Raw genomic sequence first — 24050 nt, forward strand, 5'->3', positions numbered from 1 at the left:
CGCTCCATACATATTTTCGCTATCTTTTTTATCGGACAAGCGATCGCAACGACTAACCATTCGCTCGAGAGGCTAATAACCGTAAGGAGTACCTATATTGCACAGCATATCGACTCGCGCAGAGAAGCCAATTTCAAGCTGTATTAGCTCCTCGATGCACTAAGTAGAGTAATTATTACAATGTAAAGGAATCCTCGAATGCATGTTTGTGCATGCACGTCTTAGTGAATCGTACTTAACCCTGGAATTCATACCAATGATCGTGAAATCGAAATATGTTTCGTTGCAGAAATGCTTCAGTTCCGTAGTATGAATAAGTTAAGTAGGCATTAATTAATTTCATATTGCCACATGAATAAAATAATGTGCGTGAAATATACAATGGCAAGCACAGGTTGTATATATATATATATTATTTATTCAATAATGATTATACGTATATACAATGACAAGTGTATAAACATAGAAATATTACTCGTAAATTCAACTATATATTATTATATAATTCAATTATAAATTGTATTACGAAAGAATTTGTTTCTACGATACAAAATTTCTTATACTTTCAAACGCTGTACCTAAATAAAGAACAATGTTTCAATTTTTATTTCGAGTAATTAATTATAAAATAAATTAAGGTAAATTTAATATTAGAAGAAAGAATCTTATATTGTTCTTTATTTAGGTACAGCGTTTGAAAGTATAAGAAATTTTGTATCGTAGAAATAAATTCTTTCGTAATACAATTTATAATTGAATTATATAATAATATATAGTTGAATTTACGAGTAACATTTCTATATTTATACACTTGTCATTGTATATATGTATAATCATTATTGAATTAATACTGGGCAGATTGATTAGACAAAAGCTAAAAATGCTGGAATATCTTTATAACAGATAATGATAAAAGTTGTCAAAGATAGTTTTTGATATGAACTCCATTTTTTTCTCTGTAATTTCTCTGTAATTAGTTAACGTCAAAGAATAATTTATTTTAATTCCAGGGAGAAGTATAATTGACTATTGATCGTCCTTTCCACAATCAAGTTTCTGTCATCGTATTTGAAGTTCGTGACTAACTGCATTTTTCCTGCCATTTACACACGTACGTACAGTTCAATTGTTCGTAAAATTACAAAGTTTTGTAATACAAACAATTCTCTATGTGCACGAAACTTGATGATTATACGCATTCATATAGTTCACCATAAGAATCGAAAATAAATATCTCTAGATACGTACAAGTTTTGAGCGAAGTTCTTTATGTATATGTATCTATATCGTGGAAATTAGTTACACGAATATTTATAATAGTGTTTTTTGTGCGAGCGTAATTGATCTACAAAATTAATTATGAGCGTAAGAACGAGGACGACGATCAAATTTTTTTGTGTTTTTTTCGTGTCTTCGTGCATTTCGTGAGTTTGCTCAATAATAAAAAATACGTAACATTTTTATCCACACTACTCGATTAAGACTAGTTTTGCTACGTCTCCGCGATGAAAATTGAATGAGATTCGCCTGGTGAAAGATTGCGTCAATGGAAAAATCGAGAGGTTAGAAAGTGAAATGATTATTTAATATAAGGATCTCCATCGTCTAACTTTCTGGGCCTTCTTGCGCAATAATTTATCAATTAATAAATATAATGAATTGTATCGATCAATTCTTACTTTTATTAATTTTAACTTTACCATCGAAAAATTTTGAAATTAATTATAATTATTACTGGATATAGTTTCATTTGTAAGTTAGAAATTTCATTTAACGCTTATAAAAGCCAACGTACTTTAAATGAAAAATTTTCAAGTATATTGTTATAGAAAGATCCTGGATATTTGAAATTTACTTTTCCAACTTAAAATTTATAAATTCCCAATTTTCTCATTGTACACTTACAAAAAGACAAAAAGGCAAAAGAGAGCCATCAGATCAACGCGCTTTAAACTAATTGGAATTCACCGGATCCGAAGCTGAATGCCGACGGAGACCCCTAATTTACAGTGTCTTTTTGAATTACTCTCTACCTCATTCCCTCTCTTTCCCTCTTCTACTCGTCCGTTCTCTCTTTTCCTCTTCTTTTTCTTTCCATCCTTTCTCTCTCCCTCTCTCCTTCTCTCTCTTTAACCTCCATCCCTCACACTACTTCTCTTCATCCTCTTTCAGCTGCTACTGCATCTCGTGTCGATTAATTAGTGGGCGCAGACGGGCTATGAATCTGGCCGTAAAATATTCCTCGTGGATGGCAAGCGGAACAATCCGCACTCGTTCTCTCGTTCGGCTCACTTCCTGCAATCATCATTGTTGAAAATTAACAAAATTCCGCTCCGCGTGCAAAGCCAAATCAAAGGAAACAAACAAAATCGAAAAACCGTTTCATTTATTCATTTAGATTGAATGGGTAATGAACCGGGCGAATGGTCTCCGGCGAAATTGAAAAGTTAGTCGAGCAAGTTGGGCGCGATTAAAGGTGAGCTCTTTCGATCGGTTCCGTCATATCGATTGGTATCTTTCTCTTTCTCCTATTTTTTTCTATGAAAAATTTAATATAAAAAATTTAATAAAAGATATATAAATTTAATATAAGAGCAATGTAGTTCTAGAAATAAGGAATAATTATGTTTTGTGGCAGATTAGAATCATAGTACATATTGTGAATCAGAGATAGTATTAGATTGTGGTAAGTCGATTGTTGTTTTTTAGAAGTTGATCATCGCTAAGAAATTGAGTATTTTTAATGGGAAAAGTATCACGATGGATGTGCATATACAGGTTGAATCTAGTAACTGGCTCGAACTATAACTCTGTTCCTATTGCAGATGGAATAAAATTGTAGAGGCAAGTTTTGCATCGTTTGTCAAGTTCTATCATCATGCAGTGCGATTTTTTTCAGAAGTGTCTCGGTGTAGTTATAAGGTACAATTGCACTTTTTTTTAAAGGGAACTCTACGATTTTATTTGCATTAATTGATTCTTCGTGAATCATTGCGAACAAAAAAATATTAGGATAAATTTATAAAAAACTGTTTTGTCTGCAACAAATGCTCAGACGTTCCACCATTGCATTCTGAACATTTCCTCGCTCATTTCTCTATCTTTTCCATTGCATTGTATGGAATTTTTTATTACATTTCATGGAACATTATTGAATAATTGTAAATACGGTAAATTATATCCTGTAGGGATTCGATATAATGGACAAAAGCTTTCTCTTCAAGAAGTCTACGTTAGTCAAAGCATTTTCGTTTGTTATCGATGATCTCATGTTGGCATTCATATATAAGGTAGATCGATTATCTCGTTATTTTCAGCTTACGGTCGTTTTCAATGTCGTGATTCCTGCTCCAGCCGAAGTATTATATGCTTTCATATAAGTAAACGTATGCAACACACATATACATAATATTCTAAACATATTTTTCATTGATTATTTGTGTATCTTTATCTCTGTGTTTTCTCTATGTTTACATGTTAGTATTAATGTTTGAAGAGAATAACTGCAAGAGAAAGGAAAAAAATATAATGTATACACAAAAATATTGTTGTTATTTCTATACTCAATGGTAAGATCAGAATAGTTATTATTTTATTGAATGGATAAATCTATCACACCGTTCTGAGCCAAAAAAACCTTTATTGCATGCGCTTACAAAAACTGGGGATAAAAACAAAAAGGCATCTTAAGCTTATCGATTAAATCTATCGATTGTAACTAGAATCATCCTCTACTTACTATTTCTTATAACTAACGCATCTACATATGGATGGCGAGCACGAACTCACGTTGTCATTTTCAACAAATATATACAATTATATTATGTGCATGCTAAATTATATAATATTAAATTATATAAATTATATAGATAATAGTAAAAATATATAAGGAATCAAACCCGATAATTCCATAATATTTTATATTATATTAAAGAAAATTAATTGCAACGAACTCTATAATTTAAACAGAGTTGTAGACTGTATTTAGACATTTTTTTTAGAAACAAGGAAGGAATTCGTTTCTAACGGAAGGAAAGTTAAACTTGATTGCATCGTGCCATACTTGAACTCGAGAAGCGAAAGTGCGCAAGCGTCGTCGGAAATCACGCCTCCTCGTCGAGAGAGGAGTTCACCCTCAACCCCTTTTCCTGTTATTACCAACTCCAAGATCCACCCCCGCGTCTGATATCGAGGCAACCCTCCGTTCTCAGTTAACACTCTGGTCGCAACTAATTACTCTAATTAATTGAAACTCCCGAGCTTCCTTTGCACCACTCGTGCCACGCTAATTACTAATTGCTAATAACAGAGGAGAAGCTAGTCCAAAATACCGAGCAGATTAAACGTTTACCAAAGCGATGTTTATCATTTATATTATTTAGCTGTCGAATGGTAATTATTTTACAGAATTGTCTCTAAACGACGATATTTGGATATAATTTCTATTGCTTAGTTGTCGAATGGTAATTATTTTGGAAGATTTTCTCTAAGTGGCAAACGATCACGTTAGAGATGTTAGGCAGCAATTTCGTTACTGCTTGGTTTCTGGAGTTGATTGGAAATAATCATAATGGTGCATTGGAATTTTTGAAAATACGGCGAGGATATTTTCATGGATTTTAGTAGGAATTATTTTCGGGTTAAATAGTTGATAATTGATGCTGTATGTAATTTGTATTTGTATATTATATATTTTATTATCGACTGCTGAAATTAAATAAATGAATTTATATATTTTTCCTTTCCTAGATAAATTCTGTTAACACGATTCCCACATACATTTTTACTTACAACATTATTACTTATAAATTATAAAGATTATACTACAAACAGAACATTTTGTAAGTAAAAAGAAACAATATCTATTTGGTATTATGTGACTATACATATATTACATACCTTTTATTACATTGAGATGCCGGTAAAAGCTATTCCCTTGCCAGGTGTCGGGACTTCTTGCAGGTTGAAGTTCTGGTTTAACGTCACGCATAGCTGCTGTCTCCTCTGCTATCTTTTCAGCTTCTCGTTCCTAAGACAGAATCAATCGGAATATCGATTTTAGTTTTTCGAAATCTTTTCACATTAATAAGTAGCAAAATATTCATTTTAGTAAATGTTTTTTACAAATATGAAAAACGTATTACATTTAGGGCGCTCAGTAAACCTATTACAAAGCATTGTTTCCGTTATTTTTAATATGGTGAAATGCTTAAGGAATGAATTGTTTTGTTCGAAGAAACATCCTATGATGCGAAACATTTTGTTCGTGGTCAAATTTTTCGAGATTTAGAATAATCTCAATATTTCCGTAATTTGTAAAGATGAAATCTTCTATTTCTTTTATTTATCCTTATCTTATCATTCCTTGTCTTTTGTACACAAAGTTATACAAAATTCTATGTAATTAAAGTATTTCTCAAATTATTACTATATTACTATATTATTACGAATACATACGACAAAAGGACGTTTATTTTTCAATCGTTCAGAAGGGTTAACCACTAGAACCATAGTAATCGGATTTCAAAATCGAAGAATGATGTTAAACTTCAGCCATAAACACGTGTCCAGAGGTGACGTTCACTTTTTCCCGTTAATGACAAATGACTGAATGGAATAAGGACAGCTAACGTGAACATGACCATCCAATCATCATGAACGACCACTCAGTTATGCAACGATGGCCACAATCCTGTTGATGTGTTGTGACCAACGTTGGTTTACTCGACGATCTATAATCTAAAACGCAGCTACCTGTACAAGCGGGACGTGGTACTTTATTTAATGTTTCCGCCGATAGCAATCGTCAAATTACTTAAATTAATTTAATCCCTCGACACGGCGCCGATCAATTCGCGTGAATTATTCCTGGTTCCGGAAGTTGTTGTCCCTTTTTACTATATGCCACCATTTTCGCGTTTTGGAAATATTTGGATATAAAGTAGAAGTTAGTGTCAGTGTGCTATTTTTTGTATTTTTCATTATTATCATTTGCAATTCAATTATCCTAATGTAAGTTATAGTCTATGCATAGTTTTTTGCGTAATTTACGTCCATTTAAAAATTATTTCAGGGAACACTTCAGTAGCTGCTATAGTACATTTATTTTATGTTTGTCATACGACAAATGAAATAATAATTCGATTTTATTTACTCATATTTTCAAACAATAATAATTAATTGTAACTAATGATTCGTTTGACATTATTTATTTATATTTCGAAACAATAAATGAAATAGTAATTTACGTTAGTAAAAGACACAAGACTAAGACTCTTTAAAAATACAACCTCGCGTGTCGAATGCCTAGTATTCATAGTTTTCGCGTGCTTCGTGTCACGAAATGAACGGAGATCAAGGTATACGCTGATTTTTAAATAATGTCTGTCACGCGGCTGTTTCATAGAACTGATTTAATCACTGAATCATATCAGAAAAATCGATGACACATAATGTGTTGCAAGCAAACCTGCTGTATAATTTCAGAGCATCGACTTCTCTGACTAACATCAGATACTAATCGTACATTTTACTTAAATAAGACACTCGATTGGGAAATGAGTTTTTATGCCCAGTTCTAATTTAGTAAATTGAAAATATAACATAGTGGCCGTTCTATTGTTCCAATGTTAATTATTGCTTGGTAATATCAAATATTGGTGTATTAAATGTAGATAATTGTACATGTATATGAAAAATTATTATTAATTAATATATTTTATATCTTATTATAAAATTGATTATACAAAGAAACTTTAAAAGAGATACAATCTGAAAAATATTTATCAAGTAATAAAATAAAGATAGAAGTCGATTATTAGATGCACGCACGTATAGTAGAAATGAACAATCATAATTTTAATTGCACTTAATATTTATTATATTCTTGCACGCTCGAATCTTTATTGTAGCTATCATAAAAACAATGAAATATTGATTTATCTTTACAATACAATACTGTACTAAATGAAGATCGTAAAATTGCAGGAGAAATAACAAAATTTATGACGGTTGATATTAAAAGCCTTAAATGAACGAACTCGTATATCGAGGAAAATGTATAATCAATTAATTTTAATCAGTTAATATTTCACATTTCAACATTTGTTAGCACCATTTCTCTTTTATGAAACGAAAGGTTAATAATAACGCTTCGCTATAATGTAGGAAGATTGGAAACATTATCGGAGAATATAATAAAATGTTTAATTTCAACTACTTAATATTTATTAATGTTGTATTTTTAAATTCCTATTTTTATCTTATAAAAACATGTGCCTATTTCAATTATATTTTACATATTATCCTACATGCCGTTTATCACACAGAAAATAAATGAAGAATAACATTTTTACTGGAAAATAAATTATTTTTATTTCCTATATTCATTTTCTCTTGCATTATTTTTTTGAAAACTTTAAAGAAAGCTAATTTAAATAATAGTACTATGCAAATAAGGGTGATCATTTTTCTACCATAGATTCTTATAATATGATTTTTACTAAGATGACCCATTGAACGTTAAAAGAGGCTTCTTAATTAAAATTTTTAATTCCATTTTGTCGTTCATTGGTCGTTATTCGATACTATAATAGATCAGGACGAGTAAGGCGCCGATAAAATTTTCATGGTGTTTGGGATTTCAAGTAATTACGTTTTGTGTACACAGGAGCTTGACGAGACGCGCTAGGGGCATAAGAGGGTCGATTTATCTATTGTGAAATAATTCAACGAGTCGAAACATTAGAAAGGGTAGATTTTAATCGATAGACTTTGCTCCAAAACATACTTTTGTGACTTCTTTTCATTTATTATTGTATTTATACATTATTTGTTATTTAATTTCTTTTCCCAATTTTTATAATGTTTAGCCTGTATCTCATGAAAATTGAGGTAATCCTTAAATAAACCGACAAAATACCTACATTCAAAATTTAGCCGAAAATCCGAAGTTACAGTTGTAAGATATTTATTGCAAGTTAACTGTTTATGCTAGTTTGCTAGATGAGATACACCTTAACCAAAATTCCTGTAGCGTCATAGAGGAATCAATAAATCTATCATCATCGTCGTTTATTACTGCGATGAGGTCGCTGCTCGGCTGTTTTCAATATTACTTCGAGAAATTTCTATTTGCTAGAAAATTCCTCGCAATACTATAGAGGTTCCGTGGAGCATGCATTAATGGCAACATGAAGGTTGTTAACAGACAGCGGTGACCAATCTCTCGCGGATCACAAAGTAAATGTAATCGGCGTGGCTTCCGTGGCGGCGTTACGTGACAACATAATCGTTCTACGGCCGGGTTGAATATTTCATTAGAGGCTGATGGAGGCATCACGCTTTGCAATCGGTTTTGCCTGTTCGATATCTAGAATCGTGCATCTCTGCGATTGCTGTGACGCGCTCCACGTTATATTTTGAGCCACGATTCTCACGATGCCATGCGGATTGCGAAATTCACATGTTCCGCGCGATTCTAGTTCTAATCTCCACTGGTAATTTGTACCGTTTAATTGTCTGGGGCGCAAAATTTTAAGACAAAAAAGAAGAAACACCATAATCACACAGAAAATTTATTTATAACTACGATCGTTCTGGACGTATTGTGGACACGTATTGACCAAATCAGTAAGTAAGTACATGCGTTTACCTGTGCGTCCATCAAACATGCATTAGTTATATCTATGGCAAGATGAAGTCGATGGTGTTACTGTGTTTCGATCTTATAATTTGAGGAGGGATGAGAAACATTCCACTTTGAATGTATAAGTACCTATCAAAGCAGCAGGACCCTTTATTCCACTATGCATCAAAGAGTTAATTAAATCGCGGATTTTTATGTATTTATAGAGAATTTGAAAATTGCACAAAGTGTACATATGTAGGCAATACGAAAAATTATCTAAACTACCGAAAGTATAATGCTTACAATATTTGGTAGATAATCTTTCGCGGTATTTTACAAGGAAAGCTAGTTTGCGCCAATACTTTTGTTTACCATGTACAAATTTATGTACAAATTTCATAATTTCGGTATTCAAGTGTTAAGGATACTTGTTTCTTTGCAAATATCTATCGCACAAAACACATTATATCCAATAATTAAACTATGGGTGTTTATACAAATTCATATTTTTATCAATTCATGTACAAAGATTGGATTTAAAGAGAAATTTCTTCTACTCTGTAAACGTTATATATAATTAGTACTGTGAATATTTTTTCTATTTTCGAATAATATGGGTATTTTATAAATTTTCGTGTATTTAAATTTCCTATAACTGCACAAACATCGGCAGTCTAAAAATAGTAGTACACGCGTAAATTCGCATAATTGTAACGGAACAGAGCTTGCTAGCGTGATTGGTGAGAAGTATGGTTTGGGAATGCGTATGGCAACGAACAGGTGTTCGATGGAGTAAGGTACCCCATGTATCCTTACAATTGGCACATATGTTGTTTATAACATCCGTGCAACCTCGTTGCATGCGCGAGTAAATCTGAGCGATGAATTGGCTTTTCGTAACGGATCGATTCGTTACGATAATTTGCGGATTTCAACGCCGTATGCTCCATAATCAATAGAAATGATCAACCTCAGTATCATCCTTTTTATTAACTTTAAAACTAATTAAAAGAAATATTAGAAAATGTAGAAAATTATTAGATGTAGAAATATAAAAGGTATAGGAAATTATTTGTGGTATTTACTATAAAATAGTAGACGTAATAGCGTGATACTTTGTTATATTCTTTTGGAATGCTTTTCACGTACAAGCAAAAGATAAATAACTGCGTTTTATCATCGTAGGAGTTGCGCATTGAAGACGCAACGAATGACATAATGTTTCGTTTTTTTTCTCCAACTTCCCTGCACGTTCTCACATAATCCCTTGGGTAAATTGTCCGAATGATAGATCTCGGACAAGAAACAAAGGGTGAGGTTAGAAAAAGTAGAGACGATTGCGAAAATTCAAGGTGTACGAACCAAGCTACGTATCTTAGCAGATTACCTTGTTATTATATCGCTTGTACGTGATAAGCATAGATGCTATCGGTACTTTTACAGGCATTGGAGAGTTTCGAAAAATTTGAGGACGATTCGTGAGAGAAAAATAGGATAAAACCGAAAAGTAAATAATACGGTATCCATAGATGAAGATAAAGAAGTATGATAAAAATGTATTGATTTTTGGAGAAAATTTTGTGAACATCTATAGCGTAATATTGGCAAACTGATCAATTATTTCTTAATAATAGGTGTATTAAAGTATTATAAATATCTGTCATTAATGATATATACCATGTAAAATATTTAACATGAAAGAATTAAGTATTTAAAAATTAAACAACGCAATTAAAACGTAAATCAGATTATTGTAACCATCTATGATCCAAAAATACTAGCTAACAGTTAAAGCAAACACTTAAAATAAAGATTTCTTCAATGAAAAAAAAAACATAGAGATGGGCCAGTTACATGTTAACAGCGAATACGAGATACGTTCCTTTTTCAAATAATCCAAATTTGCTCGAGTAGATATGGGAAACGATCTCATAGTTTCTTTTATTAAATTTACATCCCTTGAATCTTCAAAAATAACGAAACATATTTGAAACCTATTATGTTTGAATAAAATTTGCCATTTATATTATACAGTTCCATATCAATTCCATTATTCACGAGTTGATATTTATTAAATAATCATCATAAGAAAATTATCATATATAATAACCACTCTACAACACACTTGAGACCTTCTCGGGAAAGATCTTTATCCCAAGAAAGGCGAAGAACCGAGCAATTCAAATCCTTATTATATGTCCTAAAAGAGGAAAATAGGCAAGTGATAGAGAGCGATTTTAGGCGAATTCTATGCAATTATTCAGTAATTTAGTACGAGAGCTTCACCGTATTTAGTACTATTACCAAGGAGGAAATTAGTATTTTTATTTGTGCGAGTACCTAGAAGGCGTCGTGTACTTTACAAGAACTTAAGCACGATACTATAAGGAAGACTATTTCCATCGTGATGAAAGCTTATTATTAAAATTCACCCATAGAACTCAGTCTTTCCTCAGCCCGCCCAGTTTCCGAAAAAATACTCCCCAAAAACCTTTTACAAAAATGAACACCCCCATCACAACGTAACTCACCTCTATCTTTCCATCTCTTTCCGTATCAATTAAACTCACCGTAGCTAGATGAAAATTTAATCGTTCAGGCAATCCTTTTCGTACAACCAATCGCAAAAACTGCTTTGTAGTACTACACACTGACACGCAATTTGATTGTGCGACAATCGGTTCGTCTCTCTAAAAAACGTCTCTATTCTCCCCTTTGCGTATCCATATCGGTCGAAACTTTTGCTTTTACGTTTACTGGCTAACAAAAATCCATCGCTGTACAGAAACGAACAACCAATGTAGAGAGTAGAGAGAGTAGGAGGAGGAAACAGGGTGAAAGAGGTGGAGGAAGGTGGAACGAGGGGGATGTTGGCGCACGCTACGATTGTTTCTCCGTAATCCTTTATTGGATCAACGGGGCTGAAACAATTGAGCGAGCCATAACGCGAGGATGGGCTGCTGGTACAGGGGCAGACGAGCGTGTTGAGTTTTCGGTCTGGCGATGCCGATGGGCCTCACTTCGTGTAAAGCGTTGCAAGCAAGGGTGGAGACGAGATAGAGGGGGTGTATAAGCGAGGCTGGGCTCCGATGATGGGGGCGGGAAAGGATTTCTACCTACTTTGCTCCGGTTGAACGGAGTTACAAATGGGAGAACGCGGAACTCATCCGCGAGAGGGGATTCTCAACTGGTGCTTTTCTATGTTTTTGGCTTGCCGTTAGATGGATCGGTTGGCTAATTCTAAGATTCGTCTTCGTCTGGTGATTTATAAGTCTGCTACTGCTTCCTGGCTACGTAATTGGTTAGGTTGGGTTGTTATATAGTAAAGTGTTTATAAATTCTTGTGCTATGTTATTATTAATATTAATTCTGTTCAATAAAAATCTAAAAAATATCCAAGTAATAGACATTGGTTACTTCTAACGAACCGTTAACTATTTCCTATGTAGGTTTTCAATATAATGAAACTTTAAACTGCCTAAAATTATTCGTTACGTTCCATGTCCTTTAAAAGAAAGAAGAAGAAGAAGAACAGCGAGGAGAACGGTAAAAAACGTAGATATATTTAGGCGATTGGTAAAATGAAGGAGGAATCTTTCTGTCGAGGGGGTTAAAATAATGGGACATAAGTGCGATTTGTACAAGTTTGGATCGGGAATGTGAGCCGCTCGTCGCGTGCAAAGTTAGTACGCAATCGTGTTAGTCGAATCACTTCCAGTCGGTCGATCTTGACCAAATTCATAGCGTGTTGCGGAATTATGCCGGGGAATTGATTATGCTGCCTATAATGTCGGCTTTATTCGAGAGCGTTGTCCGACCGATCTCGCGCCATCGGATTCCCTTCGTCCGCGTTACTTCTGTTTCACTGAGAAATTTTTTAATTTCATCCACTCGTTGATTCATACCATTTTACTACGTCCGCATTTAATTATAATCCTTGTGTGTTTTATTTAAATTTATTATAATAATTATATTTATTTCGGGTATTTTTTAATTATTTTTGTTACAATTTCGAACTTTGCAATGTAATTTTGCGAATAATATAATTCTCTTTAATCCTATATATACATATATTTCGCTGATGCTTAAGAATGATTTATTTCGGGTATTTTTAAATTATTTCTTTTACAATTTCGGACTTTGTGGAATAATTTTGGTAAATATAATTTGAACGCCATATTAGATTGGCATAAATTGATATTTTCTTGACAAAAGAATTCCATTAAAACTTTTTTTTTGGAATGATATTTTAAATTAAAAAACAGTGATTATGTCGCTCAGAGATATAGAAATAAATTTTACAATTATTAAGCCTATGGTATTAAGAAAATTTACTGATGTCGGGAAATATATAAGTATTGTAATTTTAATAAATACTGGAAATTTAATTTTGCTCAAATTTTGCCAATGTAAGATATACCTACCTACTTTGATTTTAGACAGATTTATAGAAAACGTCTTTATAAATTGCTATGGAAGTAGAGACATTAGACTGACATATTAAACAGATGTCATGGTTGTTTTTTATGCAAATATAAGTTGATCATGATAGAGCCTTCATTACATGTCGGCACAAAACACAGCCGCCATTAAAGTAACAGTAATAAATTAGATGATTAATAGTCTGCATAAATGTTCATTTTATCCACAGAAAAATATCGTTGATTATCGTTATCCAGTAATATTTCTTCGTTAGTTGTATATCTAGTGAAAGTAATTTTAGAGCATAACAAGTAGCTAATAAAATAGCTTAGTATGAATAAAAATTAATATTATAAATAAAACATGTGCTATTTGGTAATTATAATTATTTATTATTCGTAACTATTCTTATAGACTAAAAAAATAAAGAAATATATGAAACTAAAATTACAGAAGCAACTTTACAAATTCTTCAAATTTCAATATCATTATTAAAAAGAGCAAAACATAATTAACGAGAAAGCGTAAAAATTCCCATATACGAATAATCTTTCCTTTTAAAATATATCCAAAAAATTATGAAAATGAATCGTTTGCGTTGGAAAGAAGAGAATAATGACATTTTAATTCGAGGGATGAGTAGTAGCATATGGAAATGTAAATTACGCGAGCGTAGTGGCTGCCGCTTATCGTGGTGGAACATTATTTGTAGATTCTCAATTTCGCATGGGAGTTATGAAATAATTTTTCCCTGAAACCCTCTTATTCAGACAGCTGTACTGTGAACACAGCACCAGGGGTTAACGAGTTTCATCCTCGATGCACCAAAATTTCGTCGCCTTTTCATCGATGGTCCGCCCAAATACATTTTATTTTTCGACAGTGTTCAATGCGGCCGGATCATGTTTTTTACATACCGATCGGCAATTTCCAATCGATTCGAGCCTAGTGGAATGGAAAATTAGAAAGAATAGCGCTAGTGTTTACGGATAAGACAATATTTTTATCCATTAAATTGCTAATCTTTCTACATTTTTTCTAAGTTTAATATATTTATAATTTTATAGTTTTCTTTCAAAGCTTAAGTTCGAAATTTTTAATTAAGCGTTCAACATTAGCCAGCAATTAGCCAAGTCTAAGTAAACTCGACAAATTTTCAAACCCAATTTTCTCGAAAATGAATCGTCGTGTGAACAAATCTTATATCTTTGACTTATATTTTTCACGTAGAATCGCTTCCTTGCTGATTGTATTATGATTACTGGAACACCTTGTATATCTTATATTTATCACATTTACCTTTCAAACGGAAAAAGAGCAAACGAAACAAGCTGAACTCCTTTGAAAAAATCCTATTCGTGGTGAAAATTATTCAGCGTTAGGACACGTGGCATGCAATTACACGCGTCGCTTGCATGAAACGAAGCTACATACATATTCTCGTGTATATTCTCGTTGGTCTAATGCGATTTGCGCGAGATGCCCGTGGAGAAATGTCATCGTGGGACGAAACGAAGGTCCGCTATGGAAGTTGTGGGCGGTGACTGTTGATTTAATTATAATCGTCAGCTCCGCCCAGCACCCTTCAATTCAATCCAACTTCCACCCTTTATTTTCCCCTCTGCTCTGGTTCACTCAGTGTTTCTACCTTTTCCCTTACCATTTAAAAATGTTTTCACCGAAAGTCTTCATCTTTTGAACGCTACACTTTGTTTAAAAGGAAGGGAACTGTCTCGATTAACTTTTCATTGCGATGGTTAATTTGCATTAAAAGTAGCTATGTAGTAATTTAAAAGAACGTTTGATGTGGGTTTTGTGAGATGATTTTTAATGAAAGGTTTATTTAATTCAAGTACTTTTTCAAAGGAAAATCTTTCTTAACTGATACTATATGTAATACAGTTAATTTAAATTTCTAAGGGTGAAGATATGTGTAATTAATAATTTTCTCAAACATCTTATTTCAAGTTTACTTTGTTATAATAGATATCTGCTGTCATTTCATGATTTTCTGTCTAAGAGTTCTTCGTTGTTTCATTTGAATAAATAGAATTGTATTACTTTACCACTAAATAAAGTAAACTAAACTAACTAAATAAAGTGTTAGTCTTCCAATAAACGTAAGAAATATATACGGCAATATTTGTGGTCGCTATTGTTATTACATACTTACATAATTATTTTTTTCAATTGTATTACCTACGACTCTCTTGGATTAATATATTTCATAAATGTTTGAGATGATGCAATTTTGAACAATGTAAAGCGATAGGTACTTGAACGTAGCAGGTTCGTATCAAGTGAAATGTTACCGGGTTAACTTTTATTTTAGAAGATGCTCGTGAGTAGATATAACCTACGTACATTCGTGCGATATAGTCAATTTAATCACAGAGTCCCGAAGGGTTTCATAGTATATAAGGTCAAACGTTGGCATTTCATTCTAAGCAGGGAGAAACTTTGATGGTGCTCAACGATTGTTAAAAATGCCAGCTGGACCTTCTTAATTAACGTTTGCTAAGGATAAGATATAACACGTGATATCCTAAGTATTTAGTATGTTTAAACAATCAAGAAAATATATATAATTATTCTTTTACGTTAATTTTCCTTCTTTTACTTGGTGTTTGGTGCTTGCTTTACTTGAAAAGCATTAGACCAGTATTGCTTGATATGAAAACATATTTTTTTGCATAAAACCATTTATTTTAACATTTTCCATCGCAATCTATATGTTTAAACTATAATTGCTTATTTATATGTTGTTAACGTGTGGTTTTAAAACATTTCAAACACAAAGAAATAGGTTTCTGTTACACGATTCTCAACAGTACATAGTTGCTTTTTCCCTTCCTGGAAAAGTTTTCTTGCAAATAAAGTTACAAGACATGCATATTTTCCTTTAATCCATTCTCTTCTGAGGTTGATATCTTTTCACGTTTGATATCCCTGACGTTTCGCCTTCGCGAAAGTTGACAACTGACTAAAAATAATCGTTCTTTGTAGTAACATTTTATTAATGTTTTATAAATATACATTTTTACAAAATGTTCATAGTTAGGTTTCCAATCAACTCTCGCATTATCGTTATCCCAATTTGGTTATTTACGACGACAAGTCAATTTCTTTTACTCGAAGAGTGAGACGGCATCACGTAATAAGAATTCCAAAGAAGTCTGTATAACAGTTGGCGCTCCTTCGAAAATCTAATGGCTCTCCAGACGGTCGAAGCGCAATTAAAAGTTGCGGTCGAAACTAACTAAACCAGCCGAAGTTTGATTTAAACGTTTCCTGGCTGCTGTTCCTCTTCCTGCTTCTACGTGACACCGTTTAATTGCATTTAAATGGATGTTGGAGAAGATCTGCGAATGTCTTCGTGTGTTTCCTCTTTAACGAAAACCCGATGCGAGGAGAATTGACGCGAACTAGGGATGTTCGTTAATCACGATCGACCAAAAGGATCTTAATTGACCAGAGGAACTTCGCGAAGCGATAATCGCCTCGTCCTTATTTCGTGGCGTTCGAATACATTAAACGTTTCTCGCTTCACTTTTATCCTCATTACTATCTGAATGAATCCATTGCGACGGCTTTTGGAAAGAAATTGCGTACTTTTCCTCGGGGTAGTCACATTTCGCTTGGAAATTTACATTCCTATACTTCCTTTCTCTTTAACCCTACTATGATCGTTTTAATTTTGATATTTCGATCTTGTTGTTAGTTCAACGGACAGACAACAATTCTTTCATACGATACGATCGCAAGTAAAGCAAGAGTAAAGTTTGAAACAAATCTGAAAACGTTAAAAGTTTCCAAGATATTTACTGTAAGCATAGTGAGCTGTTGTACACAACTAACCGCCACCTTAACCATACCACAGATGTGTGGCGAAAATGAAAATACCAAATCTCCGTGTAGATTACTTTCCTCGACCGATCTGTCCAAGCGAGAAATAACTGCAAATAACGTTCGGGGATTACTTAGTTACCGTGATACACTTGTGGCCCTGACTCTGTGTGTCGCGCGATGCAGTAACTGGGTTTTCCACTTCTCCTCTTGTCCGTGTGGGTACCTTTGTGACTGATATATCTATGGCTACGTGAACCAACGTATACACACTTGATGTCGTCGAGATGAGAAAGGGAGAGAGAGAAGGAGAGAGAGAGAGAGAGAGAGATTTTGGTGAGTCTCTTCACAAAGTACGGATCTGTCCCACTCGACACCAACAAGGGGGAATTGAAAAGCTGCCTGGCAATCCGGATAGCTTATCCCGGTCGAACCCTAACCTTCCTGTATCTGCCTCTTTTTTCATGTCTTCCTCTCTGTTACTCATTTCTCCACCCTTCATTTAACTCTCATGGATAATTATTGCTAATTGTTAATACTTCTTTTAGATGAGAGAAAGAGGAAACGACGAGTTGAGATTATAGAGTTGTCTCATTAATATGGGATACAGCTTCGAGAGGAATGTTTTGGTATGATTATGATGTCGCTCGAGGCTTCTGGCTTAAATCCGTATACTAGAGGAATTGCATGAATATTATGCAGAATATATATAATTACACAATTTGCAATAAATTATAATTAGAATAAAAAGTAGCATGTACGCCTTTCGTGTATACGATATTTAGAATGAGATCTAAATGTAGAGTAATATTATCTAGAAGCCGACAGGCTCGATTACAGTAGATTGCTGGCTACAACTCGGTTTAATTCGATTAACTTGGTGCAAACTTGTTTGCTAGGTATCACGTAACTCCGAATTATCTCGTTTTTCGTTTACAGAAGGGGACGGCGTTCACGGGTGGAGCTACTCTTTTTTTTACTAACACAAATATACTCCGTTATTAAACGATCAGAATATATAGCTTTATTCACTACTCAATGATTAAAGATCCTCGCTGACGCTCTAATGTATTACTTTCTGAAACAATGTTTTCTGAGAAAACATAGTACATACACTCTTTTTAAATACGTTGGTGGAGGTATTAATAGAATGATCGGATACTCGGATGATTTTCATTTAGAAGAGTACCCAGTATATTTTTGGTTTCGATATGGTAAATGGATATTACGTCTATGTTCACTAAGTAGTCGCAATCTTAATTTTAGTTTTATCAAGTTTAGTCTAGTTACATACTTTTGCGAGCCTATGTATAATCAGCGCTCGCAGGAAAAATCCACAAGATTAATAACGAATTATAGAGGATAAACAGGAAACTTGTTTTCTGAAAGTGGGCTCGTGCTATTTTGCAATTCCTGCTTTCGATTACTTCCGTGATTTCCTTAATATGATAATTAATTTCCGATGTGCTCGACTCGCAAAACGACAGTAGTCAAGTTGCATGACACTCCATGCATAACGCCAACATAACATCGCGGTCGTTCATTTAATTATATCGCCGGCATAAGTGTATCTACACGCTGTGAGCATATTATGTCCAGTCGATCGCGCGAGCCCGTTAGTTCGTATGGTTACGGAGTATTTACTGACACAATAATTATCGCAATTGACGGGGGCAGCCGCACGAGCAGTCAGACCGCAGAGCAAATTCTAGGGACGTCGAGTAGTATTACGTGGCAGGAAACTCTCACCCTCTTTGCTCTGTTCTCTCTCTCTCTCTCTCTTTCTCTCTCAGATTTACTTGATTCGACGGCTTGTATCGACGGTAACGAGAGGGCACAGGACTCCTGTATACCGATCATTAATATTGGACCCAGTTCTGGCTATGTCAAAGGGGACGCTCCTTCGAATCCGATACTCAAGGTGTTGATGGTGTTTGAACTGAAGGAATGGTGAAGGGAGAACTTATGAATCGGGCAGCTTGTTACTCGTGGAAGATTGCTGAAATTTGTTTGATTCGACGGAAGTGTTCATTGAGGTTTGTAATATATTATGGAAAAAGTATCTCTGATTAATATAGAAGAAAGATATGATAAGTATCTATACACTTCGTCGATTTTAATGAAATTTTAATGAATTTTTAAGATTAAACGAGGAAATTTTAATGTGACACGGTTGAAAATAAATCTGTTACGTCCAAAGATGTAAGTCATTGAAGAATATCCGATAGATGAAACCTGACTTCCGAGACAACGGTTTCTATTAAATAAAAATTCTAGAAACATAGTGATATTAGTAGCATTAACGATAAGGGTAGTTCGCTTTGTGTTCGCACGTAATTAAAGAAACATATGTAAGAAACAAGGTGGTAGATAAACTAATTTCACTCGCATTGCTTTTTAACCCTATATTTCGTGTGGATGGGCCACGTGCAGAAGTACCTACTCGAATTAGGGCGTGATTGTTGCGAATTACCGATCGCGAGTTTGTGTACACCATAAGGGTTAGTCGACATATTTTCAGGAAAGACTCGTAGAGTGCCAAGTGTTTGCGGACCTATCGGTGCTGATAATGGGTGACGATGGAACCTTTCGTAAATTCGTTATGCTCAAAGGGTATAACAATGGCCACGTGCCTGTCGTTCGAAAACATTGTACTGCTACGCTTTTGATTCTAATACTGGGTTAATGGAGTCTCCATTAATTAATACAATGCTTGAAACTGCGCCTATAAATGTCCTTAGTATATTGGTTTCTATTCTATTCTCTATTTTTGTTTAAGACCGATGATAGATAATGTATAATCGAGTCATTAATATAAATCGATGAGATTAGGTCTTCTTTAATTTGTCGATTTTGTTTCTTAGGAATGATACTGGAAAACTGATTCGTTCTCTGGTCTGTAAATAATCCTAGCACATAAATAATTTCGAAATAAATTGTAATCTAATTAATTTATGCGCAGAATAATCGTGTGATGAATAATAAAATTCAGCAATGTCGAATTGTTCAAATTCGAAATTTACTTTTTGCATCCATAAATAATTCTAATGCTTTCTTGTTGATTTTAAGTTCTCTAAAGAATTTGAAAACGGCAGAACGTATCATTTATTTCCATTGTAGACGAAGATTTTTTATTTGATCAATTGTCTTTGAAAATCTATATTAACTATCCATTATAAATAATCACTCACCGTTTCTCGAGGAGGACTCCAACACTGTGGCGAATTACGACCACTATGACTACTGGTAGCTGAATTTGAAACGGAATGAAGATTCTGTGCAGTAATGTTTAAAGGTGTCACTGGATCGTCTTCTGTTGTCTCTATATCCACTTCGTCGTCAGAATTATCTTCTTTTTGGGATACCGAGGTATCCGATGGTTGTTCTTGAGTCACCGATTCAACTATCGGTGGTCCACGAATCACAGGACGAAAGGCAGACTGATGCAATGATGGATTCACCGTTGGTATAAGCGGTTCGGTTGGATTGGAACCGCTTATTGGAGGTGGTAGAGGACCTTGAAGAAAAGAAAAATGTTATGTTACGCTATGTGTTATGTTAGCTTTATGAAGAATATTAATTATTACGTTAATAGAAAATACAACGATTAGAAATATTTCTGACAAATCTATATGAATAAGTCTCTGAGAAAAAGCTATATGTGGTTGGAAGGCTTTTGACTTGTCGTTGATGGAATAATTCTGGAATAATGTGAATTAATGTAGTAGAATAATGTAGAGAAAAAGATGAAGAAAAACATTTGACGATAAATCCATAAAGATTTATAAAAAATCAAAATGTAATATTATTAAAAAATAATGGCAAAAGTAAATATTTAAAAATAAAAACTCCGAAAATCAAATAACAATACAATTTTACCAACATGCCATCTGAATGCATAATTGAATTTTCCAATTCTTATATGGAAAGTTCTTCTACGTAAAAATTAAAAACTCAATAACTTTTCTCCCTTCCACGTTCTTCAAATGTGTATAAAGCGTCTCAAGGAAGCAGCGCTTCTTTCATATGACATTTCATAGAAATAGATACACACAAAATATACTATGCAAATAGATAGGTACAGTTGCACATATATTGTGAGTAATCCTGGCAATGAATTCAAAACATTAACTAACGATATTTGTTCGCAGCAACGGTTAAGCTAATCCTCTAAATAGCTTGTGCATTTACGGCTAAAATTCGTTAGTATCACTGGTAACTTTTGCACGCCACTCGAATTAATGGTCGGTTCTCTTTGCACGAGAAATTTTGTCTGCTATTAGTTAAAACAATTTTAAGTGATTAATACTAACTCTGACAAGAAAATGGAAATAGCCATGTTAAATCGATCGCGCGAATACACATATGTATGACTGCATAGTGGAACGTGCATTAATAATTATTATCAAAGACCATTACCTTACACGCGTGGGAACATGATCGTTGCACCGATTAATAATTTTCGTAGCACTCTTCACATTCACATATTCCCTGTAATTATACTAATGAACTCTGCCTCCGCAATGTAATTTCTGCTCGCGACGCGTGTAATCTGCCATATTACGCATTACAATCTGCCTAAACTGCGTTATTAACTATAGAAACGCAAATTTCTAGAATTTAATAGAATAGAAGAATTTGGGCTAATTTAAATATAATAAAATATACACGTTCTAGTAAAATATGTCAAATTAAAATATTCCACAGAAATACACCAGTCAAATATACTAAGTGTAATGAAATATATCGTTAAAACGCGCAATTAAATTCACCGAAGATAATAGATCAAATGCATTATCAATGCCAAAAAGCAAATCTCCAAGATATCACGAACTCACCAGGAAAGAGCACTGGTCCTCTCTTAGCGAGCCACGGGAGAGCGTAGGGTGAAAATGGAAAACCGGGTGTCTTGGCGGCAGCAACAGCGGCAGCCTGTTGATGTTGATGCCACACATAGTCCATCACCAAGCTTCTAGACAACGGTAGAGGTAATTCTGGAAATGGAGGGACACGTGGATGCGTGGGCGACGGCACGAGGGTCGGAATTTGCGCCGTAGGCGATGATCTCGGCTGCTTTGCAGGACTTGGCGATTCCCTTGACGTTGGATTATTAAGCAATCGCTTTCTAGTGCCGCCGTTGAACATTGCTTTCACATCCTCCCACGCGTGCACCACCTCGTCCGGCGGATTTCCGGAAAGTTTCATGTGACGACGCCAGGAATTGAAATTCGCCGCGTCCGGTTGCACGTATTTGTCCGATGGGCCGATTCGGTGTGAATGGAAGATGAACTTGTTGGGGGAGAAGAAGAGGCCACAGTAGGCGCACTTGATGCATTTCGCACGCGAACTGTTATAGCGAGCTGGTAGAAACGCGCCTCGACAGCCCCAGGCGCATTCGTGGTGCACCGAGAAAGCGAAGTCTTCTGGTAATCTTGAAGAAAACAGAGTGTCTTTGAATAGCGATGCGGCGATTCTAAATGTGAGAAATTTAGATTCTATGTGTTAGAAGAAAATTTATAGTTCGATATGTACCAAAATGATTAGGTTTAGGTAGGTTTAAAATTGTGCATATTTTCAATAGTCGTAAAAAAAGAAACTCTGAAATTCGTTGCTTTGTCGAATTTGATAATTCTAGCGTTAAAAATCTTTATACGTTAAGTTAAGGAATTTATTATATTATATGTTTTTATGTTAAAGGAGACACCTTTACATGTTAAAACACATTCTATGGAGTGAAACAATATGATTCCTAACAATTTTGTGAGATAGCTTGATAAAAGTAAACCAACCTAGGCGGCGCATTGTCGCCGAGGAACGATTTGCAGAGACGCTCGGCTTCCCTTCGCGTAATCATGCCGCATCTTCTGGAGGAAACGGGCATAGCGCCGGCTCGACGGAGGATTTCTAACTGGACGGGAGTGCATTGCACGCAGGTGATGCCCAAAGCTACCCTGCGATTGTGAATCTCGTTGTAACTGAACTGCTTCAGCAACGTGTTGCTTATCTGAGCCAAACATAGCCTTTCTTGACCCTCGATCACCAGGGACACGATGTGAATGCCATAGAGAGATACAGTGCCCACCTGCAACTCCTGATGGTTTAGGTTCACAACGTGGTTCTTCGATGTTAAGAACGATACTATACGAGATACGAACTACAAAGAAAGAAGTAAACAAGATGAAAATTATAAACCAAAGTAAATGTATCTTCAGATTTTATTTTAATCTTTATAATTCTATATACGATCCTTGTATAATAATAATTTACAATTAATTAGCCAACATTGAGCGAGACAAACACGACAATAAAGAAATATGCAATGTTATTTCGTTTGTAAAGTGTTTCATTTTCCCTATCCCAATAAATAATACCATATAATAATATGTAATAATAATTCCCTTGATTTCGCAGAAATTTCACTATATTTTAATTTCTACAATTTCATATATAATCGAAATCTCATATAATGACAACTTACAATTAATTGGCTAACGCTGAGACAAAGAAATAACGTTACTTTGTTTCGGAATATCGCGTTTTATCTGCCCTATCCAAATAAATAATATACAATAATAATTCCCTTGGCTTCGGAAAAATTGTTCAAAAATAATACTAAAACCTTCCCACCGCCAAAGAAATAATGCGTTTTATCTTCAAATAAACGCGGATAATTCGTGATCGCGGAACGTTCACCGGAAACAATTAAAAAGTAAAATCCCATAATATAAAAACACATGCGATACCTGATTGGATTTCGAATGCGACTGTGGCTGCGGCGATTGTGCTGATTTTTGGGGCGCGGTTATCGGCGGCATCGATAATACCGCCGGCCCATCCATTCTACTGCAACAAAAATAAAAACAGAAGAATATTCCTGAAATAACAATCGAGTTCAGTTTTTACAGGCACTCATCTCGCAAAGCCCACTTGATAAATTATTTTCTCTTTGTCTCTCATACATGTATATACGTACACGCTAATGAATGCTTTTCGAATTACACCGATCGGTTTAAATTCTGTAATATTTTTCAATATGAATGTAATAATACTATTATTCAATGGAAAAATGTAATATGAAACGACGTATGTTATTATTGTTCTGTATTGTTGGCATTATTGTATGATATTATTGCGCTTTAGTTGTTTCCGTTTT

The 24050-nt window shown here is 34.3% G+C and overlaps 1 protein-coding gene across 1 annotated transcript; it reads right to left on the reverse strand.

Moving 5' to 3' along the window:
- Window positions 1–2194: 2194 nt before the first annotated feature.
- fuss (SKI family transcriptional corepressor fussel) lies at window positions 2195–23736 on the reverse strand. The gene is made up of 6 exons (XM_033334449.2): window positions 23641–23736; window positions 22687–22988; window positions 21736–22328; window positions 20089–20414; window positions 4900–5029; window positions 2195–2295 (listed from the first exon to the last, which is right to left on the reverse strand). The coding sequence occupies exons 1-6, from the start codon at window positions 23734–23736 to the stop codon at window positions 2195–2197; spliced, it is 1548 nt and encodes a 515-aa protein (XP_033190340.2).
- Window positions 23737–24050: the final 314 nt, after the last annotated feature.

Source organism: Bombus vancouverensis, chromosome 4, assembly GCF_051014615.1.
Source record: "Bombus vancouverensis nearcticus chromosome 4, iyBomVanc1_principal, whole genome shotgun sequence".
In the NCBI taxonomy this organism is placed as follows: Eukaryota; Metazoa; Arthropoda; class Insecta; order Hymenoptera; family Apidae; genus Bombus; species Bombus vancouverensis.